The following is a 23,453-nucleotide window of genomic DNA, read 5'->3' as shown; positions in this document are numbered from 1 at the left end:
AAAAGGTTCTTCCCCCAGAGGGTGGTTGGGCACTGCCCAGGCTCCCCAGGGCAGTGGGCACAGCCCCAAGGCTGCCAGAGCTCCAGGAGGGTTTGGATGCTCCTCTGGGGCACAGGGTGTGACCCTTGGGGATGGGTCTGTGCAGGGCCAGGAGTTGGACTGGATGATCCTTGTGGGTCCCTCCCAGCTCAGCAGATTCTGTGATTCTGTGATCACTGCCCTCAGGAAGGTACCAGGACCCACAGCAGGGCAGAGCCCCATTCCCTGGGCACAACGAGCCCCTCAGAGGAGGAAGAAGAAGCAAAGCAGCAGGAGCCAGGTGAAAATGCTCTTCATCCAGGCTGTGCACATAAAACAGAGGCTGTAACTGCAAACAAGGGCCATCTAGAACAGCCCCAGGATGCTCTGGTTTGTCCCTGGCTCATGCAGCTGATGCTGCAGTGAGTTGCTGTGGCCACACAAGCACATTTTAGCCCAGCAGGCCCCTGGCATCAGCAGGATGAGTGATGGCATGGCCAGGAGTGATGGCATGGTTTGAACACGGTGCCAGCCCATGTTTTCTGAGCTCTGCCAGGTCTATCAGCTGATGTCAGGTGAGTCACTGTGTAACTCTGGCCCTCAGCCTTCCCGTTTGTAAAGGGCAAGGAAGGAGCTGGTCTGTCCACAGAGGCACCTCACAGCCTGTTTGAGAAACCACCACTTCTTTTTCTCTCCATCATTGTCTCAAAAGGGGTTTTCACTTTACTCAGGTGTTTCAGCTTCTCAGCAAAGCAAGCAAGGAGGAAATTACCCCCCAATTTCCTTGATGCTGCATGAAAGAATTGCACAGTGGTTATATGAGGACTTGTATGAGTAGCCTATATGATCAATATAAGCTACTGTATAATGCAGAAAGATTATTGGCAATCAAAGGAAAAGCAAAGCAGGCTATTTTTTGTTAAATGGGTATGTCTGGGTCCTTGTTAAAGTTGCTCAGGGCTTGCAATAAAGTGCAATGTTCAGATATAATGGTTATGAAGCAGTGTTAATATGTGCTGGGGGGAGTTTCATGCAAGTGAGCTCCGTAGCTCATAAAAATGACACTGGGGTGTATTTTACCATCCCAGCAAGAAAGGCTTGTAAAGCAGCTGTGCTGGAAAGTAAATAAAATAGAAATGACTCAGAGAGAGAAACAGTTTCCCCACCGTGGAGACTTTGGGCTCTGTATCACTTTTTATATTATGCTGTATTAAGACAATTGCTTTGATCTCAGCAATAAAGGAAGTTGGCTCAGCTCCTTTAGTCTTGCTTAACCAAACCGAGATCTTCTGCAACAACTTTAGTGGGAGTGCTCAGAAATAACTGAAATTATCTTCTGCAATAACTGTAGTGGGAGCGCTCAGAAAGAATCCCCCCAAAAAACCAAGCACAGCCTTGTGTTCCCTCCATGGCCAACCACACCCAGGACTGCTTCTGGGGCTTTGTCCTCTCTCACCACCAGACTCTACTGGCCACAAGAGCGAGGTGAGGAGATCTCTGGCCTTACCTGCTTTGAAGATCCACTCCAGGTACCCGTTGAGCTCCCGCTCGATCTGCTGCTGCCGGCGGAGCTTCAGGAAAGCTCGGCGGTTCTCCACCCGCTCCCGTTCCTTGGCAAATTCACTGCGGAGAGGCAAGAGAGAGGAAAGCACCTGTCACCAGCGGTCATGGAAAACACACAGCCCTCCTTCAGCCTCTCAGGTTGTGTTCATGAAGCTTCTGAAGTCGACAGCAGTGAGTGGAAACCACAGCAAGCGACACCCGACAAAGTACGACTTGACTGGAGCTAAACCGAGTTTGTTTCTCTGCCTCTCTCATCCTGAAAGAACCTGAAAGATTGTTTCTCTGCCTCTCACATCATGAAAGAACCTGCAAACTGCCCTGTGCACACGTTTCTTGTGCCCCGTGGCCACACCACAGCCATTGCAAGGAGATCCTGGTGCACAGCCAGTCACGCAACACCAATTATTTTCCTCAGCGCTAAAATCCGTCTCTCTCAGCAGCAGAATTTCCCCTGGAAGCACAAGATTAAGTCACAGAGATATCAGCACTCCTGTGAAGAGATCTGCTCTTCCATGACAGCCTTTCATTTTTCCCAGGCTTAAGATGTCTGTGAGAAACAGGAGCTGCGAGTGAGGCTGGGTGTTCTGGGGTTGAGGTGAAGCAGCTCAGATTCTCTATGTTGAGGGTAAAAATGATCCTGCTATTTGCTAAAATCACATGGAAAGCAAGTATCTGGTATCAAATTATTCGCACAGGGCTGTACAGGGAATTCAGAAAGGAAGGTTCATCCAACCATTGCAATAATCATGTCCAAGTACATCCTGCTGCCCAGCTTGAAATGATGCTGAGACAAAAGCACAGCCACCAGCCAAGACAACTCACTCTGGGGCTTTCCCCAAGCTAATTCCTGTCACCTCTGGGAAGTTTCTGATGCCTCAAGTGAAGATGTACGTGCCATTTATAGAGCTCTGAGCCAGCCTCTGCAGCCCCTCCCTTTGGGCACACACTGGAGTGACTCTCACAGAGGCTTCACCTCTCTGGGTAAAATGGGATCAGGATTCTGTCCCTCAGGTACTCCAGAACCTCACTCATTCGGTGATGATGTCGTCAGTTAACTGTTAATTGTTGTAAACTTGTAGTTAGCCACAGATTTTGACCAAAATCTCATGTAATCAACACACAAATGTTCTCAGAAGCCAGCAAGGAGCAGGAGATGGGAGGAAGGACTGGGGAAAAAGGAACTCCAAATGCCAGACACAGCTTTACATTCCCAGTCTACACTTTGTCCTCCAGAGGTGACACTTTTGCTTCGTTTGGCAGCACTGTCTGACCCGGGAGAGGGGACTGGGAGGAGAACTTGGCTCAGCACCGACCACACGGCAGAGCCACCGATGGGAGAGCTGCCATCAGCTGAGCCCTTGTCTCGATGTTGGCAGCACATCCCAGTCTCCTGACTCCCCTTTCCTGTCCCCCACCTGACAGGACAGCCCATGACCCCATCCTTGGAACAGAGGAAGTGAAAACACGGCTCTGAACCGGCAGCTCCTCCTTGGCATTCAGCACATCCCTGCCAGGCCGTTCGGGACCCTGCACGTGTCAGTCTGGGCACTCTTCTCCACCTCCCTTTCTGATGTTCTCATTTCTGGTTCAGTGCCTGCTGGTTGGGGCCATGGACCTTCTCTGAGTGTTGATTTCCCCCTGGAGCAGCAGGAAGGAGATCAGACAGCACGAGGTGACAACATGCATTTGAATTTCCAGGCGTGGAGGGGCCACGTTCAATGTGTTACAGGCTCACGTCACCACAAACTTCCCAGAGGAGGAGGCAACACCTGGTAGGAAGTTTCCTGGAGGACCCCCATGGGCAGGAAGGACAGCAGATGAGCCATGGCACTGCTCCCTCACCCCTCAGGAGCAGGGAAAGAAGAGCTTCCCTCGCAAAGCTTTTCATCCTCTGCCAGCTCCGATCCTGCCTAAGGAAAGTAAAACTCCCCAGGACTCGTCCCTTTAATCACAACTTTATGTTTCAGAATCACAGAATATCCTGAGTTGGAAGGGACCCACAAGGATCATTGAGTCCAACCCTCAAGTGAATGGCCTGTACCTTAAATGTGTGGGAAGGTGAGGGAGGAACTGGGAGAAGCTGAAAACCTTCAGCAGTTTCTGTACAGACACACACATGTCTCACAAGCCACCAGTGGGGAACTGCCCCCTCCTGCTCCCTGGAACTGGCAGGTTTGGCAGAATCACAGAATTATTTTGGTTGGAAGGGACCTTAAGGATCATCTTGTTCCACCCCCTGCCATGGACAGGGAGACTTTCCATGATCCCACGTTTTTTCGAGCCCCGTCCAACCTGGCCTTGGACATTTCCAGGGATCCAAGGGCAGCCACAGCTTCTCTGGGCAACCTGTGCCAGGGCCTCCCCACCCTCCCAGGGAAGAATTCCTTCCCAATATCCCATCTAACCTGCCCTCTGGCAGTGGGAAGGCATTCCCTCTTGTCCTGTCACTCCAGCATTTGTAAATAGTCTCTCTCCATCTTTCTTTTAGGCTCCCTTCAGGTCCTGGAAGGCCACAATTGGGTCACCCCAAATCTTCCCTTCTCCAGGCTGAACAATCCCAACTCTCCCAGCCTTTCCTCCCAGCAGAGCTGCTCCAGCCCTCTGATCCTCTTGGTGCCTCCTCTGGACTCTCTCCAGCAGCTCCATGTCCTCTCTGTGCTGTTCCCCAGGGCTGGAGCAGCTCTGCAGGGGGGTCTCACCTGAGGGGCAGAGGGGCAGAATCCCCCCTGCCCTGCTGCCCACGCTGGGGGATCAGCCCAGGGCATGGAGGGTTCTGGGCTGGGCCATGTCCAGCCTGTCCCCCCCCAGCCCCTCCAAGTCCTTCTCCCAGGGCTGCTCCATCTGCTCATCCCCAGCCTGGATTGATCCAGGGGCTGCCCCAACCTGGTGCAGCACCTTGGGCTTGGCCTTGTTAAACCCCATGAGATTCCCATGGGCCACTGCTGGAGCTTGTCCAGGTCTTTGTCCTGGCATTGGAGCTTCTCCAGGCATTGCTGTGGAAGCTGGGAAGGTAATTTCCAGGAGAAGACAATACCCTGAGTCCCTGCTCACTGAATTCCTTCTGAGGGTACAGAGCTGTAGCAAAATCATCCAAGTTGAAGACTGGAGGGTCTTGATGTAGGGTCTTCCTGGCAAAAGGATGCATCACTTCTTCCTTCTCCTGTCTCCAGGAGATGGGAGAGAAGTTTGATGAAGCCAGAACTTGTTAAAAAACAGTTTTCTATATGAAATGTATTAATAAAAATGTGTGTCTCTTCCCCTACATTCATCACCATTCAGGAGCTGAAATAGTCCTTCTTTGCTCCCAGATTTTCCATTTGAGAGCTCTTCAACAAAATTCCAGAGCACATTCAAAGGAAGGGGAGAGGAGGGGGAGGGGAATTATATCAAAATGCCATATTTAATCTGAAAATATTTCAACTGAAGTTTTCCTGCCAGCTGAAAATGAAAACACAGAAAGTCCCCTGGGAATGTTTGGGAGCAGTAAATAAGTTCCCTCTTCTATTCAGCATAATTCCTATTTATGTCACTGACTTGTAAAAATCTCCCAAACCACCAGAAAGGAAACCTGAGCAGAAATATGCAGGAATTTCTTCATAGCTGGTCTCCCATCCTCTGGCCAACCCTGGAATGTGTTTATTGTGAGGGTGGGGAGGCCCTGGCACAGGTTGCCCAGAGAAGCTGTGGCTGCCCCATCCCTGCAAGTGTCCAAGGCCAGGTTGGAGCAACCTGGGCTAGTGGAAGGTGTCCCTGCCCATGAACAAGATGAGCTTTAAAGTCCCTTCCAACCCAAACCATTCCATGATTTTATGGTTCACCCACTCTCATCCCTGGCTCTCATCACCCAAAAAGCCCCCAAAGCCCTCGAATTGTTCATCTTCCAGCGTGTCCAGCTGGGCACGAAGAGCTGAAAGGTCAGTGCTCCTGCCCAGCACAGCAGCACGAGGTGCTGGGGGGTGACTGTGCTGCCTTCCAGCTCCTCTGTGACAGTGTCTGCCACGGAACAAACAGGATCCAAAGGCAGGACATCCATCCTGGAAACCACAGGGCAGCCAGCGGAGCTCAGTGTGTCACATTTGTCTTCTCGAGAGGGGTCGGTGCTTAATGTCACCGGGAAATGGATGGTTGCTGCTTATCACAGTGGTGGGTGGAGGAGGAAAATAAATCTCAGTGTAAATATGCACTGAAAGAGCCACTTCAGGGCAATTCAAGAGCCCCCCAAGCCACAGAAGAGGTACAGTCAGCTCTCAAGTAACCACCGGGGTCAGTGAACATTATGAGCTAATGAAATTCTTACAAGTCCTTTATCCACGATGGTCTCAAAACAAAAATATTGTCACAGCAACCAAAGAGGGATTAAAAAAATAAACAAACGCCAATTTTCATCCCTAGAGTCTCTGATTAACCTCCCTACACGACAGCAGAGAGCTGGGATGGAGCATCTCCTGGTCTTGGCTTTGGTGGCACAGGCGTCAGCAGCTTCCTGCGAGTCGAATCACATCATTAAACCTCTGCCAGTCGGGTTTTCCGCTTCGAAAGCAGACAAACTGCTTCCCGCTGCCGGGGAAGAGGCCGGGAGAGATGATACAGCATCGCTGTCACCGCTCCCGCTAATCGTGCTGGTGATTAGCGACTCGGAGTAACGACACAGGTAATTAGCTCCTCGTTCCCAATAATCACACGGTCTTGCGAGCTCATGAAATCTCAGGTCTTTAAAGGGGAGAAGAGCCTTCAGCCGCTGAATCTGAAGCGTTCGGAGTGAACAGAAAGCTGCACGGATCTTGGAAGGGCTCTGCCAGTGACTCCTGGAAAGCAGCTGTCAAGAAGTTTTAGAATTTTAAGTCTTAAAAATAAATTGAGGGGGGGAAAAAAATCGGTTTTAGATCTCAGGTCTTCGCCAACAGCTCCTGGAAAGCAGCTGTGGAGAACTTTCCGAATTTTAAGTCTTTAAAGTATAAATAAGGCAATCAGTTTTAGGGTTGGCTTCGTCTCCAGTCCAAGCACATCAAAGGAAGGCACGAAGCTGAGCCCGGGCGACATGTGACATCCTGGGACACGGCCCTGCCTGGAGAAATCCAGCCCCGGGGAGTGGAGAGGAGCCGGGACGGGAGCCAGATCCTGCAAGTGGGTGAGCTGCTGGCACGGGGAGCAGCCAGCACTGCAGATGTTCCACTGAATTACTCAGGGGCCAAACCCAACTCTCCAGGTGGAGACACAAAATTTGGCCCGGCCGGGAGGCCTGGGCTGTGAGCTTGGCTGTGGGACGTGGAGCGGCGCCCGAGGATGGATCCGAGAGCTGGCAGCAGCCTGCTGAGCAACCCCCACAGCCCCAGGAACAGGGAGGGACGGGCTGGAGGCAGAGGATGGAAAACAGAGGGTGGAAAACAGCAGCTTCTCCAGCATCGCACACGTGCTGCAAGAGGAGCAGCGGCACAAAATCCTGGCTTGTGCTGCCGGGGCTGGCTGGGTGGGGAGAGGGGAAGGCTTAAAAATTCCTCTCTGCTTCAGTCCTCCCCTTTTACAGCAAAGAAAGAACCTCCCGACACACTTAGTGCCCATTATCCCCTATTTTCCGCTAAGCTTTCGGCAGGAGCAACACCGAGGTAGGAATTTCCCTGCGAGGCTGCAGAGGGACTGCGGAGATAAGAAGAGGCACTTGTAGCACCCCAGACACGAACAGGCTGGATGATAAGAGCGGGGAGATGAATGCGGTGCTGTCTGCATCTGCCGCTGAAAGCACATCTCTTGTGCTCCTGGCAGATACAACCACCTGCTCAGGGGCTTAGGATCGCTCAGAAGATCCTGCAGAGCCCCTCAGGGGAAGTGCTCAGCGCGGGGATCACACACCTCCAGATATCCTGAGAGCATCCACAGGCAAGCAGAGACATTTTAAGGGTGGAAGCTCATTTCCTACCATTTATTCTGGTTAATCAGCTGTGAGAAAGAAATAGAGAAAGAGCCTTAAGTTCATTTTTCCTCTCCCTCCCGGGTTTGTTTTTGATGCTGGAATTTGCCACCTTGTCCTAATCCAGCCGAATTCCAGCTGTTTGGGTGAAGCCAGTTACACTAATGTGGTAGGAAGATTCCTGCTCAGCAAACCCTCCCCATGCTCCTGCTGTCCTGTAGGTCCTGCAATACCTGTGGGATTGAGTTTTCTACCTCACACAGTCCTGAAAAGCCCCTTGGGGGGCTCATTCCACTGGGATCTCACCCAGTGAATATTCCTAACATTTCCCTCACTAACACATCAGCATCCAGCAGATTCTTCCTCCAGGAGATGAATTTGCTCTGTAGGTTTGTGTTTGGTGTTTGGTGTTCCTGGAGAACATTAAACCCTTTATAAGGGGAAGCCTCTGCAGGATGCAACAAGAAAACCCAACACCTTTCTGACTGTGACTGTTTCTGGAACCAAGGACACAAAGCCTTGGCTGTGCTAAACGTTTATTTTACCTTCTGCAAAGCTGTTCTTTGAAAGGCAGGGCCAGTGAGGGAGTCCAGCAGAAAGAGAGGGAGAGAGCCCATGGAGAGGGTGCAGGAGGGAGATGGGAGTGGGAAGAGAGAAAAGCAGGAGCTCAGTGTCCTGGATGAGGATGCAGGAAGAGCCCGAGGACCTGCTGAGCATCTGCTCCCCTCCTGGGGGTGATGAGGGGGCAAAGCTTGGGGGGCTGAGCAGGGACAGGGAACACCAACTTCCCTCAATTCCTGAAGCATTTTGCTTCAACAAGCTGCACTCCATCATCACCAGGGGCTCTCTGGACTCTTTCAGAGGTGAAAGGGCAAAACTCAGCCCACAACACAGCTCTGAGAGCCTGGCAGGGCTGGCAGGGAGGCAGCAACAGGAGAACAAAAACCCTGCAGGGACGATGTCCTGCAGGCCAGCCACCTCAGAGGTACCAACCTTCAGAGTTTCTCACTAAAACTCCTGAAGGAGAGGAGGAAAAACAGCCCCAGCAGGGGCTGGAATATTCACAGCAGCACACAGGGGGTGAGGGACAGGGGGAAGGGGTGGGGAGAGGAGGGAGACCATCATTCCCTGCAGTGCACAAACCTGGGAGGATGCTGGGGAGTTAGAAATACACTGTAGAGCTCAGAAACATGGCTTAGGAAAGAAAAATATGAACACATCCAGGAGTAAATAGACAAACAGGGCATTTTCCAGCTGCCTGGACATGAGCCATCGTGGCCCAAAGCTGGGATGATGCAAATCCACGAGGACATGGCTCAGCTGTGTCCAGAACTGGCACCTGGCACCCAGAAGGGCTGGAAAATAAATGAGAGGAGATCAGCCAGGCCACTGATTTCTTCCCCACAGCATCAGGTGTCTTCACCACAGTAAAGGAGCAGGAGGAGCTCAGGAGGAGCTGAGGTGTGGCTGTTCTCACCCCCAGCCCAAACCCTCAAATGCAGAGAAACCCGCAGGCAGAACTCAAAATCATTTGCTGCCTCTGACTTAGTGATCTGAAAACATGAATAGGAATGAAAAAAGGGTATTTTTAAATCACTGGTTTTAAATACCTCTCAAAATCAGGGCCAGGGCACCACTGAACACAGACAAAGCACATTGATTTGTGATGGGGTTTAACCCACGTGGGACACAAAGAAAAAGCAGGAAAATGCACCTCATTTGGGCAAGAAAAAGTTCTGAGGGAGGTGAAAGGAAGCCCATCTCAGGGGCACAGGGAGAGCACCCAAAACTGCTGGAATGAGGTGAAACCAAACAGCTGATTCACCTGAAAGCTGTAATTTCTTCAGGATTTCTTTGTGCTGGTGACATTTGGTGCCTGTAAGATGTTGTTTTCCTGCCCATAAAGGCAGTTTGCTGAGAAGTCAGAGTTTTGAACCTTGCTATTAAACAAGGAAAGCCCAGAGAAGGACAGAGATTTCTTAGTGCTGAGATGACAGAGCTCTGTGGCTCATCATCCACCCCAGGCTGTCTCATCTGCTGCACAAAATCCCAAAGAAATATGTTCTGTGTTTCTGTCCCACCTGGAATTACAGCCAGCCAAGATCCCACTGGGCATGATCATGTCCAGACTGAGCCCAAACACACAGAGCCAGCTGGCTGAGCTGCTGAACCCATCCTAATATCCTGCTCAGGAGTAAGGACTGGCTCAATCAATCCTGCACAGACAGAGCAGCTTCTGCTTCCTCCTCGTTGCTCTAAAGAGGTGGAACACACAGCTCTCCTCAGCCAGCTGAGGGAGGATGAAAGCATCACCCAGACATTGATCTCAGCACCAAGCCAGGCTTCACAGCCACTTTTATCACTCAGCACAGCAAGAAGATGCTTCAAATGCAAGCCAGATATGGGATATGTCTTGTATTTCTAGAAAGAGAAGAGGAACAGCACAGAGGTGAAGCCTGCAATTCATCTTCCTCCCTTCTTTTGTCTTTAAGTTCTGGCTTGTGCCCATTTTACTTTGATTGCCCCTAATCTGATTTGAAAAGCTGCCAGTGCCACAGCAGCAAGGAGGCAGCAGCAAAGTGAGAAAAAGGAGCTCAAAAGCACCATTTATCTCCCAGCATCGTCCTGTTACAATTGCTGGCTCTGTTCAGAAAGTTTCCGCCCCCGAGACAAAGCAGAAGCCCCAGGAAATTCAAATTTAGGTCTCCTGTGTACCATTCCTATATTGCAGGCTTTAATTTCCATTGTGGTTTAGCAGAAGGGCAAAAAAAAAAGAAAAAAAGTCCAGCACTCCTGTACCAACCAAACCCACAAAAGGAGCAAAGGACCCACATTTAACAGGACATTTAACTCGGTGAGACGGAGCTCACGTGGAAAGTCACTGCTCCCCACATCTCCTGCAAGACAAACACCTCCTTCTCCCACATTTCATGTTGGCAACAATGGCTTTGTTAGGAAGGGTGATGAGCAAGAAAAAAGGAAAAAAATGGAGAGGTTTTTTCTTCTGTCTTTCCCCTTGTTTTAAAGCGTGGCCTTGGAAAAGGCTAAAAGCTAGGAGAAAACAAGCAGGATCTCATCTCTTTCCATGATGCAGCTCTTCTGCTGCAAATAATTAACACCAGGCAAAGTCAGATCGCAGCAGGTAACTGGGACTGGGAACAAATTTGCAGGGAAATGAATGATTGTCCCTGTAATGAGGGGAAGGAGGACAGAAGAACACTTTGCCGTTATGACAAATTAATCAGGCTCGTTCTTCCCCGGCCTCTGCACGGCCTGCAGGCTGGAGTTTTATGATCTCAATCTGGCAAAAATCCTCGGGGTGGGAAAACCTGTCATGGAACTGAGCAAGTCACTGAGGCAGTGAGGGCAGGATGGGGCTGTGCTCCCCCCACAAAAGCCTCAGGGACACAAGGGACAGCTCTGAGAGCCAGGGATCTGGGAGAGTGTTTAATGGGACTGTGCCCAGAGAGCATCCACGCTGCAGATTGCTCCAAACAGGCTGCAGCAGGGGTTAAATTAATTAAAGAATGAAAGCCCTTTTTCCCTGCCCCTTGTTCCCCTGCAGGGTGCCAGCACAGCCTGTGGCTCTGTCCCTTGCCAGGCTCCTGCTGTCACAAAGATGCTGCATCCATTCAACCTCTCTGCCTGCAGTTCTTACCCCAGGTGGGCTCAGAAGACACGAGGCAGGTGTTGCACATCCCAGGACAGAGCAATACCTGAGCAGGGAACCCCCCCCCAGGCCCTGTGGTGCCTCTCCACACCTGGTTCTTGCAGCTGAGTAAACCTCAGGAACAATCATTACTCTTCACTGGCTGGGCTGGGAATACCTCAGGCTTCACCATAAATATTTGAGGACATGACAAGCAGCATTTTTCACAGTGCAGAGACACAGACTCTCCATATCCAAATGCATCATTCCCAGGCTGTGCATTCCCTGTGTCTCCAGCCTGGGTGCTCCCCACTGCTGTGGGAAGCAGTGCCAGGAAGCACTTAGCCTTGAAAGAACTTCAATCATCTTCCTCACAGCATCCCATGATAACGTTTATCCTCTTTGTGTGGTGGAATCCAAAGCATCAAACCAAACAAATGTGAGGTACAGGATCCTCGTATTAATGCCCCGCTCGACACCCAAGCAGCAGAAAACTCCAAAATCCCAGAAGTTTTTGGGAGAAAGGTGCTGGTTGGGCTGAGAGGAGGCTGAGGGCTGGGAGGGGAACAGCAGCAGGATGAGGAAAACAGCACTGGAAGCTGCTGCTGAGGAAGGGAGCAGCGGGAAGCCAAGGTGTGTGTGGGGTGGGTGCCCATCCCGGGGTGGCAGGAGCTGCCCGAGCGGGAAACCAGGACAGAGTCAGGGAACGACGAGTGTCGGGCAGCACTTCTCAAACACCAGGGGTGGTGTTTTTCCCTCCTCACAGCAAACTGTGCAGAGTTCCATAAAAAATTCATCAGGGTCATCACGGGGCATTTTCTGGTCAGAATCAAAGCCACATCCCCCGACATCCCAAAGGCCAACGAGCCTGGGTTTCAGGAACACAGGGAGGCATCCGGGGTCAGTGGCTCCTGGCATGACTTGCACTCAGAGCATGCCCGTGGTGCCACCAGAGGCAGCCAATCTTTTCCCATGGAAAGGCTGCATTCCCTGTGATTGCTCTATTCCCTTTATTGCTACCTGGGTCACAAATAATCTGATAAGAATAAACACGAAAAGATGTTTCAGGAAAAATGTGTTATGGATACAAACCCCTCAAGATTTTCACTGCTGCTGAACTGGGCACCTGGCAAAATGTAACCTCAGTTTCTGGGAGTGCCCCAGCTTTCTGGAACAGGGATAGCATGGATTGTCATGGTTAAAACAGAGAAATAAAGTTAAGGGCAGCTTTTTAGTGTGACCAAAACCTGGTTCATCCTTTAGGGTGGGTGGGTGGATGGTTAGGCAGAGCTTCAACCAAGTGTCTAATCTCCTAATTTCACCTAATTTGTAATTATTTGGTTTTTATCGTTTCTCTTTTCCTTTTTTCCTTTGTGTGTCTGGGGTTGGGGAGGGGTCAGGCTCAGGCAGTCACCCCAAGATGCTTCCCAGCACATGGATGGTTCACAAGGAGAAGCAAACAAGCCTTCTGAGTGTTAATAATGTCAAAAGGGAAAAATCTCTGCTCCTGCCTCTGCTCTCCTGGCCCTGCACGGTCCTGAGCTCTCACATCAGCTCTGGCACACACTGAAAGCTCCCCCAGAAGAAAATAATCTGTATTTTTCTGCTCTATTGGTTCCTGCAGGACTGTTGGGTTTTATCAGCTCACGGAGGAATGAAGCACCAGAGAAGGAAAACAGAAAGTGGGGGGAATATAAAGGAGGAACTGAGAGGAAAATCCCTCTCCAGGGACACCAAGCCACTGCTCCACAGCACGTGGGATGCTGTGGCCTGCTGGGAAGCCCCAAATCTCCCCTAAACAACCAACCAAGGGCAGCTGCTGGATTTTAGGAGCTCGACTGCACCTCACTTGTGCCCCTCTGAGCACTGCAGCGCTCCAGGAAAACCCTCAGTTCCTCCAGGAAAACAACCCAGCCTGTATTTGCTTGTGATGGGCGACCTGGCAAAGGGGATCTGCTCCCAGTTTGCCCAGTCAGAGCCCACCTCTGGCACTGGGCTGAGCAGGCACAGCCCAGCACCCACTGCAGCTTCTGAAAGGACATGGACAGCCCAACACCCCCCTTGTGCCACCAGAAATGAGGTGTTTGCAACAACCCCCCGTTTCCTTGGAGCACTGGGAAGTCTGGATATTCAGGCTGGATATTCCCTCACCCAGGGAGGGGAGAGGAGCAGAAAGCAGAGCCGTTCTGGGAGGGTGTTAATTATTAACCAAGAACAAGAGCACTGGCAGGGTTTGATGAGCTCACACGAGGAGGACACGCTGTACAGCACCAGGGGCCCGTGGAAGCTGAATTATGGACTCAACATGCTTTTAATTACAGCTTTAGCCAGGTACTCAGGGTTCTGGCACAGCAACTGAGGCCTGAGATTGGGGGTTATTTTTATGATATGTTTTCACCAGCACTTCCCCATCTCCCTGTCACTTCCCTGCCTTTGCTTTGATTACAGGACCACAGAATCACGGAATCACTGAGGCTGGAAAAGAGCTTTAAGATCACTGAGTTCAACTGTCAACCAGCACCACCCCCATGGTCACCACTGAACCACGGCCTCAAGTGTCACATCCACAGATTTTTTTCACCCTCCCAGGGGTGCTGACTCCACCACTTCCATGGGCAGCCTGTTCCAAGACTTTCCAACCTTTTCCATGAAAACATTTTTCCTAATATCTGATCTAAACCTCCCAGGTACAACTTGAGGCCATTTGCTCTCGCCCTGCCCTATAATTCCAGAAGAATCAGCAGAGGAGAGAGGTTGTTTGCTCTTTATTTCAAAACGAGTATCATCTCTTCTTTGACATTTTGTGAGCAGATGACACCGGGGATCTCAACCAAGTCCATCTCCCTCCACTGCTCAAACAAAGAAAACCAGGAGCTCAGCCCAGTTATTTGAGGTTTCTGTTGGCTGTTGACATGGGTTCACAAATAACCACAGAAATTTTCTTTCAGATTTATGGCAAAGCTCTCTACAGCCCAGTGTTAGTAGGAAGCTCGATAACTTCTTCTCATTTCAGATTTAGGCCAGGTTGGACAGGGCTTGGAGCAACCTGGGCTAGTGAAAGGTGTCCTGCCCATGGCAGGGGGTGGAAGGAAATGAGCTTTAAGGTCCCTTCCAAGCCAAACAGTTTTGTGATTCTGGGATTAATTAAATTGCCATAATCTGTGATGGCAATTGCACATCTGCTTCAGAAAGCTGTAGCTTCCTCTTTGCCCACTGAGGAACAAATATACAGGGGAAAACAGCTCAGAAATAACAACAGTGGAAAACAGGAGCTGGACTCAATGGTCCCTGTGGGTCCCTTCCAGCTCGGGGTGTTTTATGATTCCAACAGGGTTTCAGTGCAAGGGGACAGTAATGAAGATCACACAGGAGCTTAGGGAAGTGGGGAGCTGACCTCAGCTTTGCAGTTGTTTCCTGGGGGTGTCACATCCCCTCGTTCTCCCTGCTGTTCCCTCTCTGGAATATGTGGAAGAGGAGAGCAGAGTATTCCCCCAGGATCCAGCACAGTGACATTAAAGGCTGAGGTGCACAGATCATGAAAATAAGAAGCAGCTGAGTTCACCCTGTTCATGGGCTATTTGTAGAATCCCTAACCCCAGATCAACTTGGGTTTATTGCAACAGGAATGTGGGGCATTGCCAAGAGTCTCTGCTGCTGACACTTCCACTGGGATGTGGATGGTTCCATGGCCTGGAGTGAAACTGGACCCCGTGGAAGTCAACAGGCCAATGACCCTTTCTCTGTGCAGAAATCTCTGTAAAGAAAAACCTCCAGCAGAAATTCATCTTTTATGGTGCTGTCTGGGGCTTTTGGCTACAGAATATGGAGCCACAGGACACACATTAACAGGGGATAATTGGTTAGAGTGGGAAAATACACAAGAAAAAATAGATTAAAAATGAGGATCACTGAAAGATAAAAAGGAAAAGGTGTTGTTTGTCATGCACTAGAACTGTCTCTGCAGTATCAAAGTGGCTGATCTTCTCAGGCACAGGGTGTGACTCTTGAGGATGGTCCCATGCAGGAGGGAGGAGTTGGACTGGATGATCCTTGGGGGTTCCTTCCAACTGAGCACATTCTGGGATTCTGTCACACAGTGACAACAGTCTCTGTCTTCAGAGGGTCCTTCCATCCTCCTGGTGCCTTTTCATCACCATTTCATTCAGATATAGAATCACAGCATGGTTTGGGTTGGAAGGGACATTAAAGATCATCTCATCCCACCCCCTGCCATGGTCAGGGACACCTTCCACCAGCCCAGGTTGCTCCAAGCCCCGTCCAACCTGGCCTTGGACACTTCCAGGGATGGGGCAGTCACAGCTTCTCTGGGCAACCTGTGCCAGGGCCTCCCCACCCTCCCAGGGAAGGGTTTTTTGTACCCAATTTCCTTCCCTGCCCAGTAGCTCCAGGCCCACCAGGAGCCTGCTGAGCCCTGTGCTCACACCTGAGCTGGGATGTTTATTCCCTTCAGCCTCTCCCCAGGAATTATTCCAGGCAAGGCCATCAAACCCTCTGCCAAAAACAGAAATTAAAAGCTTCCCTCCATGAAGGAGAAATTCCCCCCATCACCACTAACAAAGGCAGAGCTGGTGCCCAGAGCTGCATTTTTAAGAGAAGATTCCTATTTATCTAATATTCATATTTTGCCCTGAGCAACAAGAGGCTTTCAGGAGAGTCAGACACCAAACACATTTGAATCCAGCAGGAAGGAACAGGAGCCTGCAGGCTCCTGCTTTTGTTTTAAATCCCATGGATCATCCCAGTCACCGTGGGCTGACCCCAGTGTGACAGAGGGAAGAGGAGGTACCTAAAGAACTGGTGTGGGTGCTCCCTTTCAATCATAAATCAGACAAGAAATCTCCTTCTCAAAACAAAAGGATGTTCCATGAATGGCTTTGATCAGTTATTGATCAGGACAATTATTCCTGGATGTAGCAACAGCAAAGAGCAGGACACACCCACAGACCTTCAACACAACTGCAGTGCTGCCTCCCTGCTCCTGCCACAGCTTTGAGGATGAAAATAATTACAAAATAACACAATTTTGCATTAATATGTTCTTTGGAAAAGACTTTTCCTTCTCTGGTAGCTTTAAAAAGGAAGAGTAAAGGTGGAGCACTGAAAGGCTTTTACCACACAGCAGCAACAACTCTTTTTTCTTCTCCTGCTGCCAAGAGCCAGAAAAAAAATCTACATCTTTATACATCTGTAGAGTCTCAATCACCTGCTTGATCTGAGAAGAAATGCTGTGTAAAATGAGAGCCTGCAAACCACTGAGATGAGCTGGGTTGTTAATTCCAGATCAAATTTCCCCACATGCTGGGGATGTTCCAGCTCAGCTGCAGACTTGGCAGCTCCATTCCTGCAATGGTCCAAACCCAAAACTCAGATGCAACAACACCAAAACCTTGGCTGAGCCCTGGGGTTTGAACATCAGGACACCAGGGGGTCCCCAAAATCCAGACATTGGTTAAACAGGGAGAGATTTAACAAACAAAACCAAAAAACCACAAAACATCAACACCAAAAAACCAAATGCCCAAAAAACACCTGGGATCTTTTAACTGCCCTTAGTTTGAGCTTCCCCTTCCCCTGTGCTGCAGTTACACCAAGTGCATTATCCACACTTCCATGTCCAGTTCCAGCATTATCCTGGCACAGGGGGTTCCTGGGGGGGGTTCAGGGTGACACAGGAGTGTTGGCTGCACAGGCCCAGGTCAGTGGAATTCCAGGGAGTCCACTTAACACTTGGGTCTGGATTCAGAATCATCTCAATTAGTGATTATTCACCAGCTCCTCCCCACCCTAAGGCTCTACAGTCTTACAGAAATATCCCACTGCAAGCAGGGTAGGAGAAGTGGGAAGAGGGACAGTGCACAGTGGGATGTAGCACCCAGCTCTCCCGATGACATCTTCCCACTAAAGCCAACACATCTTCCCTTTTCACACCCAGGTGGGGACGAACAAGTCATTGGTGTCCTTCTTACCCCGATAAGACGCCCAGCACCAAGTTGAGCATGAAGAAAGAGCCAATGATGATGAGAGGGATGAAGTAAAGCCAATTCCAGGTATTTCCTGCAGCGTCGTTTGTCTGGAAACAAAGAGAAAGGGAGAGACAAAACCAAATATTAATTCACCTCAGAAACAAAACACCACACAGAACCTGCAGGGCAGAGGGCAGGAAAGAGTCCCCTTGGATTTCCTGGGCTCATCCACCGCTGGTGGTTGGTTCTGGTGTGTTCACCAGCTCAAATGCCAGCAAAAGAACTGAGGAACCAAGTGATTGTCCCACCACCCACAACAGGGTTTGTCATCAGCTCCCGGGAGAAGATTCATCTGATGCCTCTGGACATGACCTGGATGAGGGGATCGAGTGCCCCCTGAATCAGTTGGCAGATGACACCAGGGTGGGTGGGATGTGGGTGTGCTGGAGGGTAGGAGGGCTCTGCAGAGGGATCTGGACAGGCTGGATCCATGGCTGAGGCCATCGGGGTGAGGGTCAACAGGGCCAAGTGCTGGGTCCTGCCCCTGGGTCACAACAACAACATGGGATGCTCCAGGCTGGGGCAGGGTGGTTGGAAAGTTGGAAAAGGCCCTGGGGGTGCTGGTGAGAGCCACTGAACATGAGCCCAGGTGTGCCCAGGTGGGCAAGAGCCCAATTGCCCCTCGGCTGTGCCAGCAATAGTGTGGGCACAGGACCAGGGCAGTGCCCGTCCCACTGGTGAGGGCACTGCTGGGGCACCTCCAATCCTGGGTTCAGTTTTGAGTCCCTCAGAACAAGAAAGACATTGAGGGCTCCTTCCAGGGAAGGGAACGGAGCTGGGGAAGGGGCTGGAGCAGCAGGAGCAGCTGAGGGAGCTGGGGGGGCTCAGCCTGGAGAGGAGGAGGCTCAGGGGGGACCTTCTGGCTCTGCAACCCCCTGACAGGAGAGGGGAGCCGGGGGGGGTCAGGGTCTGCTCCCCAATAACAGACAAAAAACCAAGAGCAAATGGCCTCAAGCTGCCCCAGGGGAGGTTTAGGTTGGACATCAGGAGGAATTTCTTCCTGGAAATGCTTGTCCAGCCCTGGCCCAGCTGCCCAGGGCAGCGGTGGAGTCATCATCCCTGAAGGGATTTAAAACATGCCCCAGGTAGCTGTGACCCTTGGGGACAGGGTTTAGTGGTGGCCTGGGCAGTGCTGGGGGATGGTGGGACTCCAGGACCTTAAAGGCCTTTTCCACCCTAAGTGATTCCACGGTTCTGTGAGTTCCACAGCTTCGGGCTGACCCCACAGAGGGGCCAAGAGGCATTTTTAGGTGACCTGACCCTGGGCAGGCTTTTCCAGCAGCCTCTTCTCTCCCCACCTCAACCCTTCCCATCAGCATCCCGTTTCCAGGTGAACTGAGGAGGCACCGGGAGGGAACCACGGCCCTCCCTTCCTCGGGGCTGCAATTAAGGCCAGGGTGGCACCGTGCCCAGAATGGGCACACACAGACAAGGAGTCTGCAAGAAAACCAGGCGTCTTCCCAGGGATTGCAGCTCCACAGCTGCTCACTCAGCACTTTCCTGTCGCCAAACTCCATCCTCGCTCCCTGAGTAAGCACCGGGGAGGAGGGAGGGGAGGGGAGGGGAGGGGAGGGGTTTTAGGGTGTGACAAAGTTCCCGCATTCATCGACCACCAGGGAGCTCTTCAGGGAACTGCTGAGAAGGAAAATGCCACGTGGGCATTTAGAGAGCGCTCAGGAAAATGCAAATTCCTCTCTTGTGAGTGAAGAATGCGGCAATTGGAGGATCTGGTGTAAAGGAAGGGAATAAAAGACAAGCAAAAAGGAAAGGAAAGGCCAAAAAAAGGGAAAAGGGAAGTGAAAACCCAAAAGGGAAGGGGAAAAGGAAAGTAAAGGGGGAAAGGGAAAAAAGGGGGAAGGGAAAAAAGAGGGAAAGGGAAAAAAGGGGGGAAAGGGAAAAAAGGGGGAAAGGGGATAAAAAGAAAAAAGGGGAAAAGGATATAAGGGGGGGGGGAGGGATAAAAAGGAAAGACCCAAAGAAAGGAAAAGGAAAAGGAAAAGGAAAAAGGAAAATAAAAACCCAAAGGAAAAAGTAAAAAGGAAAGTAAAAACCCAAAAGGAAAAAGAAAAAGGTAAGTAAAGGGGGAAAGGGAAAAAAGGGGGGGGGAAAGGGATAAAAAGGAAAGACCCAAAGAAAGGAAAAGGAAAAGCAAAAAGGAAAATAAAAACTCAAAGCAAAAATAAAAAAGGAAAGTAAAAACTCAGAAGGAAAAAAGAAAAAGAAAAGGGAAAAAGGGGGGGGGAAAGGAAAAAGAAGGGGGGAAAAGGAAAGACCGAAAGAAAGGAAAAGGAAAACGAAAGTAAAAAGCCAAAAGGAAAAGGAAAAAGGAAACTAAAGGGGGAAAAGGGGGAAAGAAACAAAAAAAGGGGGAAAAAAGAAAAAAGGAGAAAAAGAGGGAAAAAAGGAAAAACAAGGGGAAAAAAAGAGGAAAAAAAGGAAAGAACCAAAGAAAGTAAAAGTAAAAAGGAAAGTAAAAACCTAAAAGGAAGAGGAAAAAGGAAAGGAAAAGGGAAAAAAGGGGAAAAGGAAAAAAGGGGGGGAAAGGAAAGGAAAAGAAAAAAAAAAGAAAAAAGGGGATAGAAAGGAAAGACACAAAGAAAGTAAAAGGAAAAGCAAAAATGAAAATAAAACCCCAAAAGGAAAAGGAAAAAGGAAAGGTGGAAAGGGAAAACAAGGAAAAAAAGGGGAAAAGAAAAAAAAAGGGAAAAAAAGGGAAAAAGGGGGGGAAGGAAAGACCCAAAGAAAGGAAAAGGAAAAGGAAAGTAAAAACCAAAAAGGAAAAAGGAAAACAGAAAGAAAAGGGGGAAAGGGGAAAAAAGGGGGGAAAAAAAAGAAAAAAGAAAAAAGGTGAAGAAAAGAAAAAAAAGGGAAAAAAAGAAAGATACAAAGAAAGTAAAAGTAAAAAGGAAAGTAAAAACCCAAAAGGAAAAAGGAAATAAATGGAGAAAAGGAAAAAAAAGAAAAACAGGGAAAATGAAGAAAATAAAAAAAGGGGAAGGGGGGGAAGGAAGAAAAGAGGGAAAAAGGAAAGTAAAGACACAAAGAATGCAGGGGAAATAGGAGTACAAACACAGGGAAAATGGGAGTAGAAATGCAGGAAAAATGGGAGTAGAAACACAGGAAAAATGGGAGTAGGAACATAGGAAAAATGGGAGTAGGAACACAGGGGAAAAGGGAGTAGGAACACAGGGGAAAAGGGAGTAGGAACCCAGGGAAAATGGGAGTAGGAACCCAGGGAAAGCTCTGAGCAGCTCGATCTCCCATTATGGTTGTGGAAGCCTTTTGCAATCCCTGTCTTCCTCTGTCTTTTGAGGTGAGTCCCAGAATACCCTGAGTTGGAAGGGACCCCCAAGGATCATCGAGTCCTGCTCTATCCCACCCCAGCAGTGCCAATTCTTCATTCCCTGTTTTGTTTTTCCATTCCTCTCTCTCTGTTTCCAGCTCTTTCCTTTCCCTGTTTTCCTGCACTGCATCTCCACAGGTGGCTTTGGAGGAAACAAGGACACTCATCCTCATCCTGCTTCCCACAGGAGGGAAGAAAGAGCCAACAATGAGGAGAGGGATGAAGTAAATTCCAGGGATTTCCTGCACAGAGAAAAAGGGGAAGTGGGGAAGTGCCTGGGACTGCTGTCCTGGGATTACCAGAGCAAAGCCAGGTTTTATATTTGGAGGCTGTTTTTCAGTTCCCATCCTGTCAATGGTTGGAGCAAGTGGAACCCACTCAGTGAGGACTCAGTGATCCTGGTGGGTCCCTTCCAGGATATTCCATGGTTCTCTGAGGCCTGGAATTGCTGTCAGCCACACAAGGGGGTGCAGAGCCAGCCCGTGAGGAGGAGCTGGAGGAAGGAACAGATGGGAGAAGGGAAACCACATAAACATGCACAGGGAGTGCAGCAGGTCCATCACTGCCAAAGGATCCTTTATCATTTATTTATTTATTCACTTGAAGCCCAAACTTGGCGACAGATCCACAATTCCGTGCTGCCATCAAAGCCCCTAAAAATGAAATGTGCTAAAATACAGCTAATTAACCAGCCTTCCCTGAGCCTCTGCTGGGTTCCCTCGTGCTCAGGGCAGGGCAGGGACTTGCTGTGCTTGCTCTGCCTCGCTCACAAGTATCCAGGACAAGCCAGACTTTGGAGACCATGACAAACACCAGGCAACAGTGTCACCAAAAACCTCTCCTGAGACAGCAGAGCCTTCATGGATATGAAACATCTTTCCCAGTGCTCCCAAATGTGCTTGATCCCAATGACAGTGTAGAGCACATAGTATATGCTACTGTGAGATGCTTTCATGACTCAAACCTGCTTCCTGCCAGGAAAAGCAAACTCCTCTCCCCAGGGAAAGCCCTCAGAGGCCACAGAGCCTGCCCTGAGCCCTCCACCCACAGAGCCTGCAGGGTTTGGGCTGTGGCCCAGCTCCAGGCTGCCTCATTAAGCAGGACAAGCCAAGAGACCAAATCAATTTTTGTGTTCCAGCTCCAACATTTCGCTGGTGGGAGGCCTGGCTGGCTCTCAGGGTCACCTGAGCCTGACCACAGGTCTGACCAGAGAGGGAGGCAGGAGAAATGAAACATTGGACATGATATGCCAGAGTTACATCCATGAGGGCTCTTTCACTGCTCCTGAGCCATCTGGGTAGAAAGAGCAGTAGGGCCTTCCCCAGCACCCTCTGAGCAGTGCCCACACCAAGCCTGGCTCCAGGAGCACCCCAGGCATGGGGATTGAGAGATCAGTGTCCCTTAAACCTGACAGCACAGTTCTCCCAAAGCAAGGTGCTGCAGAGGGAACCTGAGGCATCTGAGGGACACTTTTGGGGTCACAGTGGAGACCCAGAGGTCTGTACCTGAGGCATTTAAAGCCCATACAAGCTCTTGGGCCCCTGGTGTGCTCTTCCCAACAAGCCCAGCTGCCATGGCTCCCTCTGCCCAACCTCTGCTCAGCTCCCAGCTGCTTCCACCCCCTGCCCTGGTGCTTGGATCAAGGTGCACCCACCATGCTAAACCTGACCTAAATCCCTAAAAACACCCTTCCAGCCTCTTCCATGGCACTCTGCTCCATTACCCACCCTGCAGCCTGATGCCTGTGCTCAGCAGGAGTGCCCAGGTCACAGCTGGATGCCAAAGGACAACCTGTACCTGTTGGCTTCAAGCACCTGAGGGCTCTGTCCTGGCTCTGCTGCAGCCCCCAGAAGATTGCTGGCACCCCCAGCAGTGCCAGCACAGCCACCCCTCGAGGTGCAGACCCCAGTGGGTGAACAGGGTCATTTATCCCAAGTGGAGAAGCTGAAAGGCTTCTGTCCTGCAGGGAGATGAGTGCCCTGAGCTCCTGACACAGCCAAGGGAACAGGGGGTGCTCCAGCAAAGCACAAGTGCCACCACCAAGCCTTTTGTGACTTCTCCAACACCAGGATTGCTCCTCACTTTCGTCTCTCACCCCCAGAGCTGTGGGGCCACTGCTCCCTGTGCTGACAAGATGGCAGCTGTGTCTAATTATTAATTCATTTCAAGATATGTTTGGAAACAATCCACTTGAAAGCAGCTGCTTGCGCTGTGCTGCAGAGACCAGGGATGCTCTGCTGGCACCTTTCACCTTCCTCTCTGCAGCCCTGGCCCTTGCCCACGTGCCTGGATGCCCCAAGATGAGCATCCCCATCCCTGGAAGTGTCCAAGGCCAGGTTGGATGGGGCTTGGAGCAACCCTGGGCTAGTGGAAGGTGTCCCTGCCCATGGCAGGAGTGGGATGGGATGAGCTTTAAGGCCCCTTCCAACCCAAACCATCCCATGATTCTTGTGTTGCTGGAGCTTCTTGCTGCTGCAGGACCAGAGCTCCTCTGCCAGCGCCAAAATGCCTTTGTGGGAGCTTTTCCTTTCACTTTGGAGCTTCCAGTGAGACCTTAAGGGCAGCATTTACAAAAAAGTGAAGTCACAGACCATCCCACCATGAGGCAGCACCAACCTGAGTGACAAATCCCACAGGATCCAGGCTGGTCCTGCAGGCAGATCCCCAGCTGGGCTTCCCTGGCTGTGCAAAGATGCTGCTTTGGGCTCTCAGGAACCCTTTGAGACCCAGAGTTACTCCATTTTATTACCAACAGAGCAACAAAACAACTCCCTGTGCCTCTGAACAGGGAGCCATTCTGCTGCTTTCACCTGCTTTTTCTTTCAGCCACTTTTAAAAGGAGTAGATATTTCCCCAGGTCTCCCAATAAGAAATTCTGCCACCACTTTACATTGTCCTTTAATGTGCAAGACTAACAATTAAGGGGCTAAA

General features: G+C 50.4%; 1 protein-coding gene across 18 annotated transcripts in view; it reads right to left on the bottom strand.

The window, feature by feature from the left end:
- CACNA1B (calcium voltage-gated channel subunit alpha1 B) overlaps positions 1 to 23,453 on the bottom strand; it is a 309,392-nt gene that overhangs the window by 149,579 nt on the left and 136,360 nt on the right. For all 18 annotated transcript variants that reach the window (XM_039383719.1, XM_039383720.1, XM_039383721.1 and 15 more), the window contains 2 exons: positions 17,123 to 17,226; positions 1,526 to 1,641 (listed from right to left, as the gene is read on the bottom strand). In XM_039383719.1, the coding sequence (XP_039239653.1) occupies positions 1,526 to 1,641; positions 17,123 to 17,226 (220 nt within the window). The remainder of the gene's footprint in view (positions 1 to 1,525; positions 1,642 to 17,122; positions 17,227 to 23,453) is intronic.

The sequence above is a fragment of the Pipra filicauda genome, unplaced genomic scaffold (assembly GCF_003945595.2).
Source record: "Pipra filicauda isolate LSUMZ 115617 unplaced genomic scaffold, ASM394559v2 scaffold321_size1097455_pilon, whole genome shotgun sequence".
Lineage (NCBI taxonomy): Eukaryota > Metazoa > Chordata > Aves > Passeriformes > Pipridae > Pipra > Pipra filicauda.
Note: the sequence above shows the minus strand (reverse complement) of the source record. Positions and strands in the feature narration are given on the sequence as shown.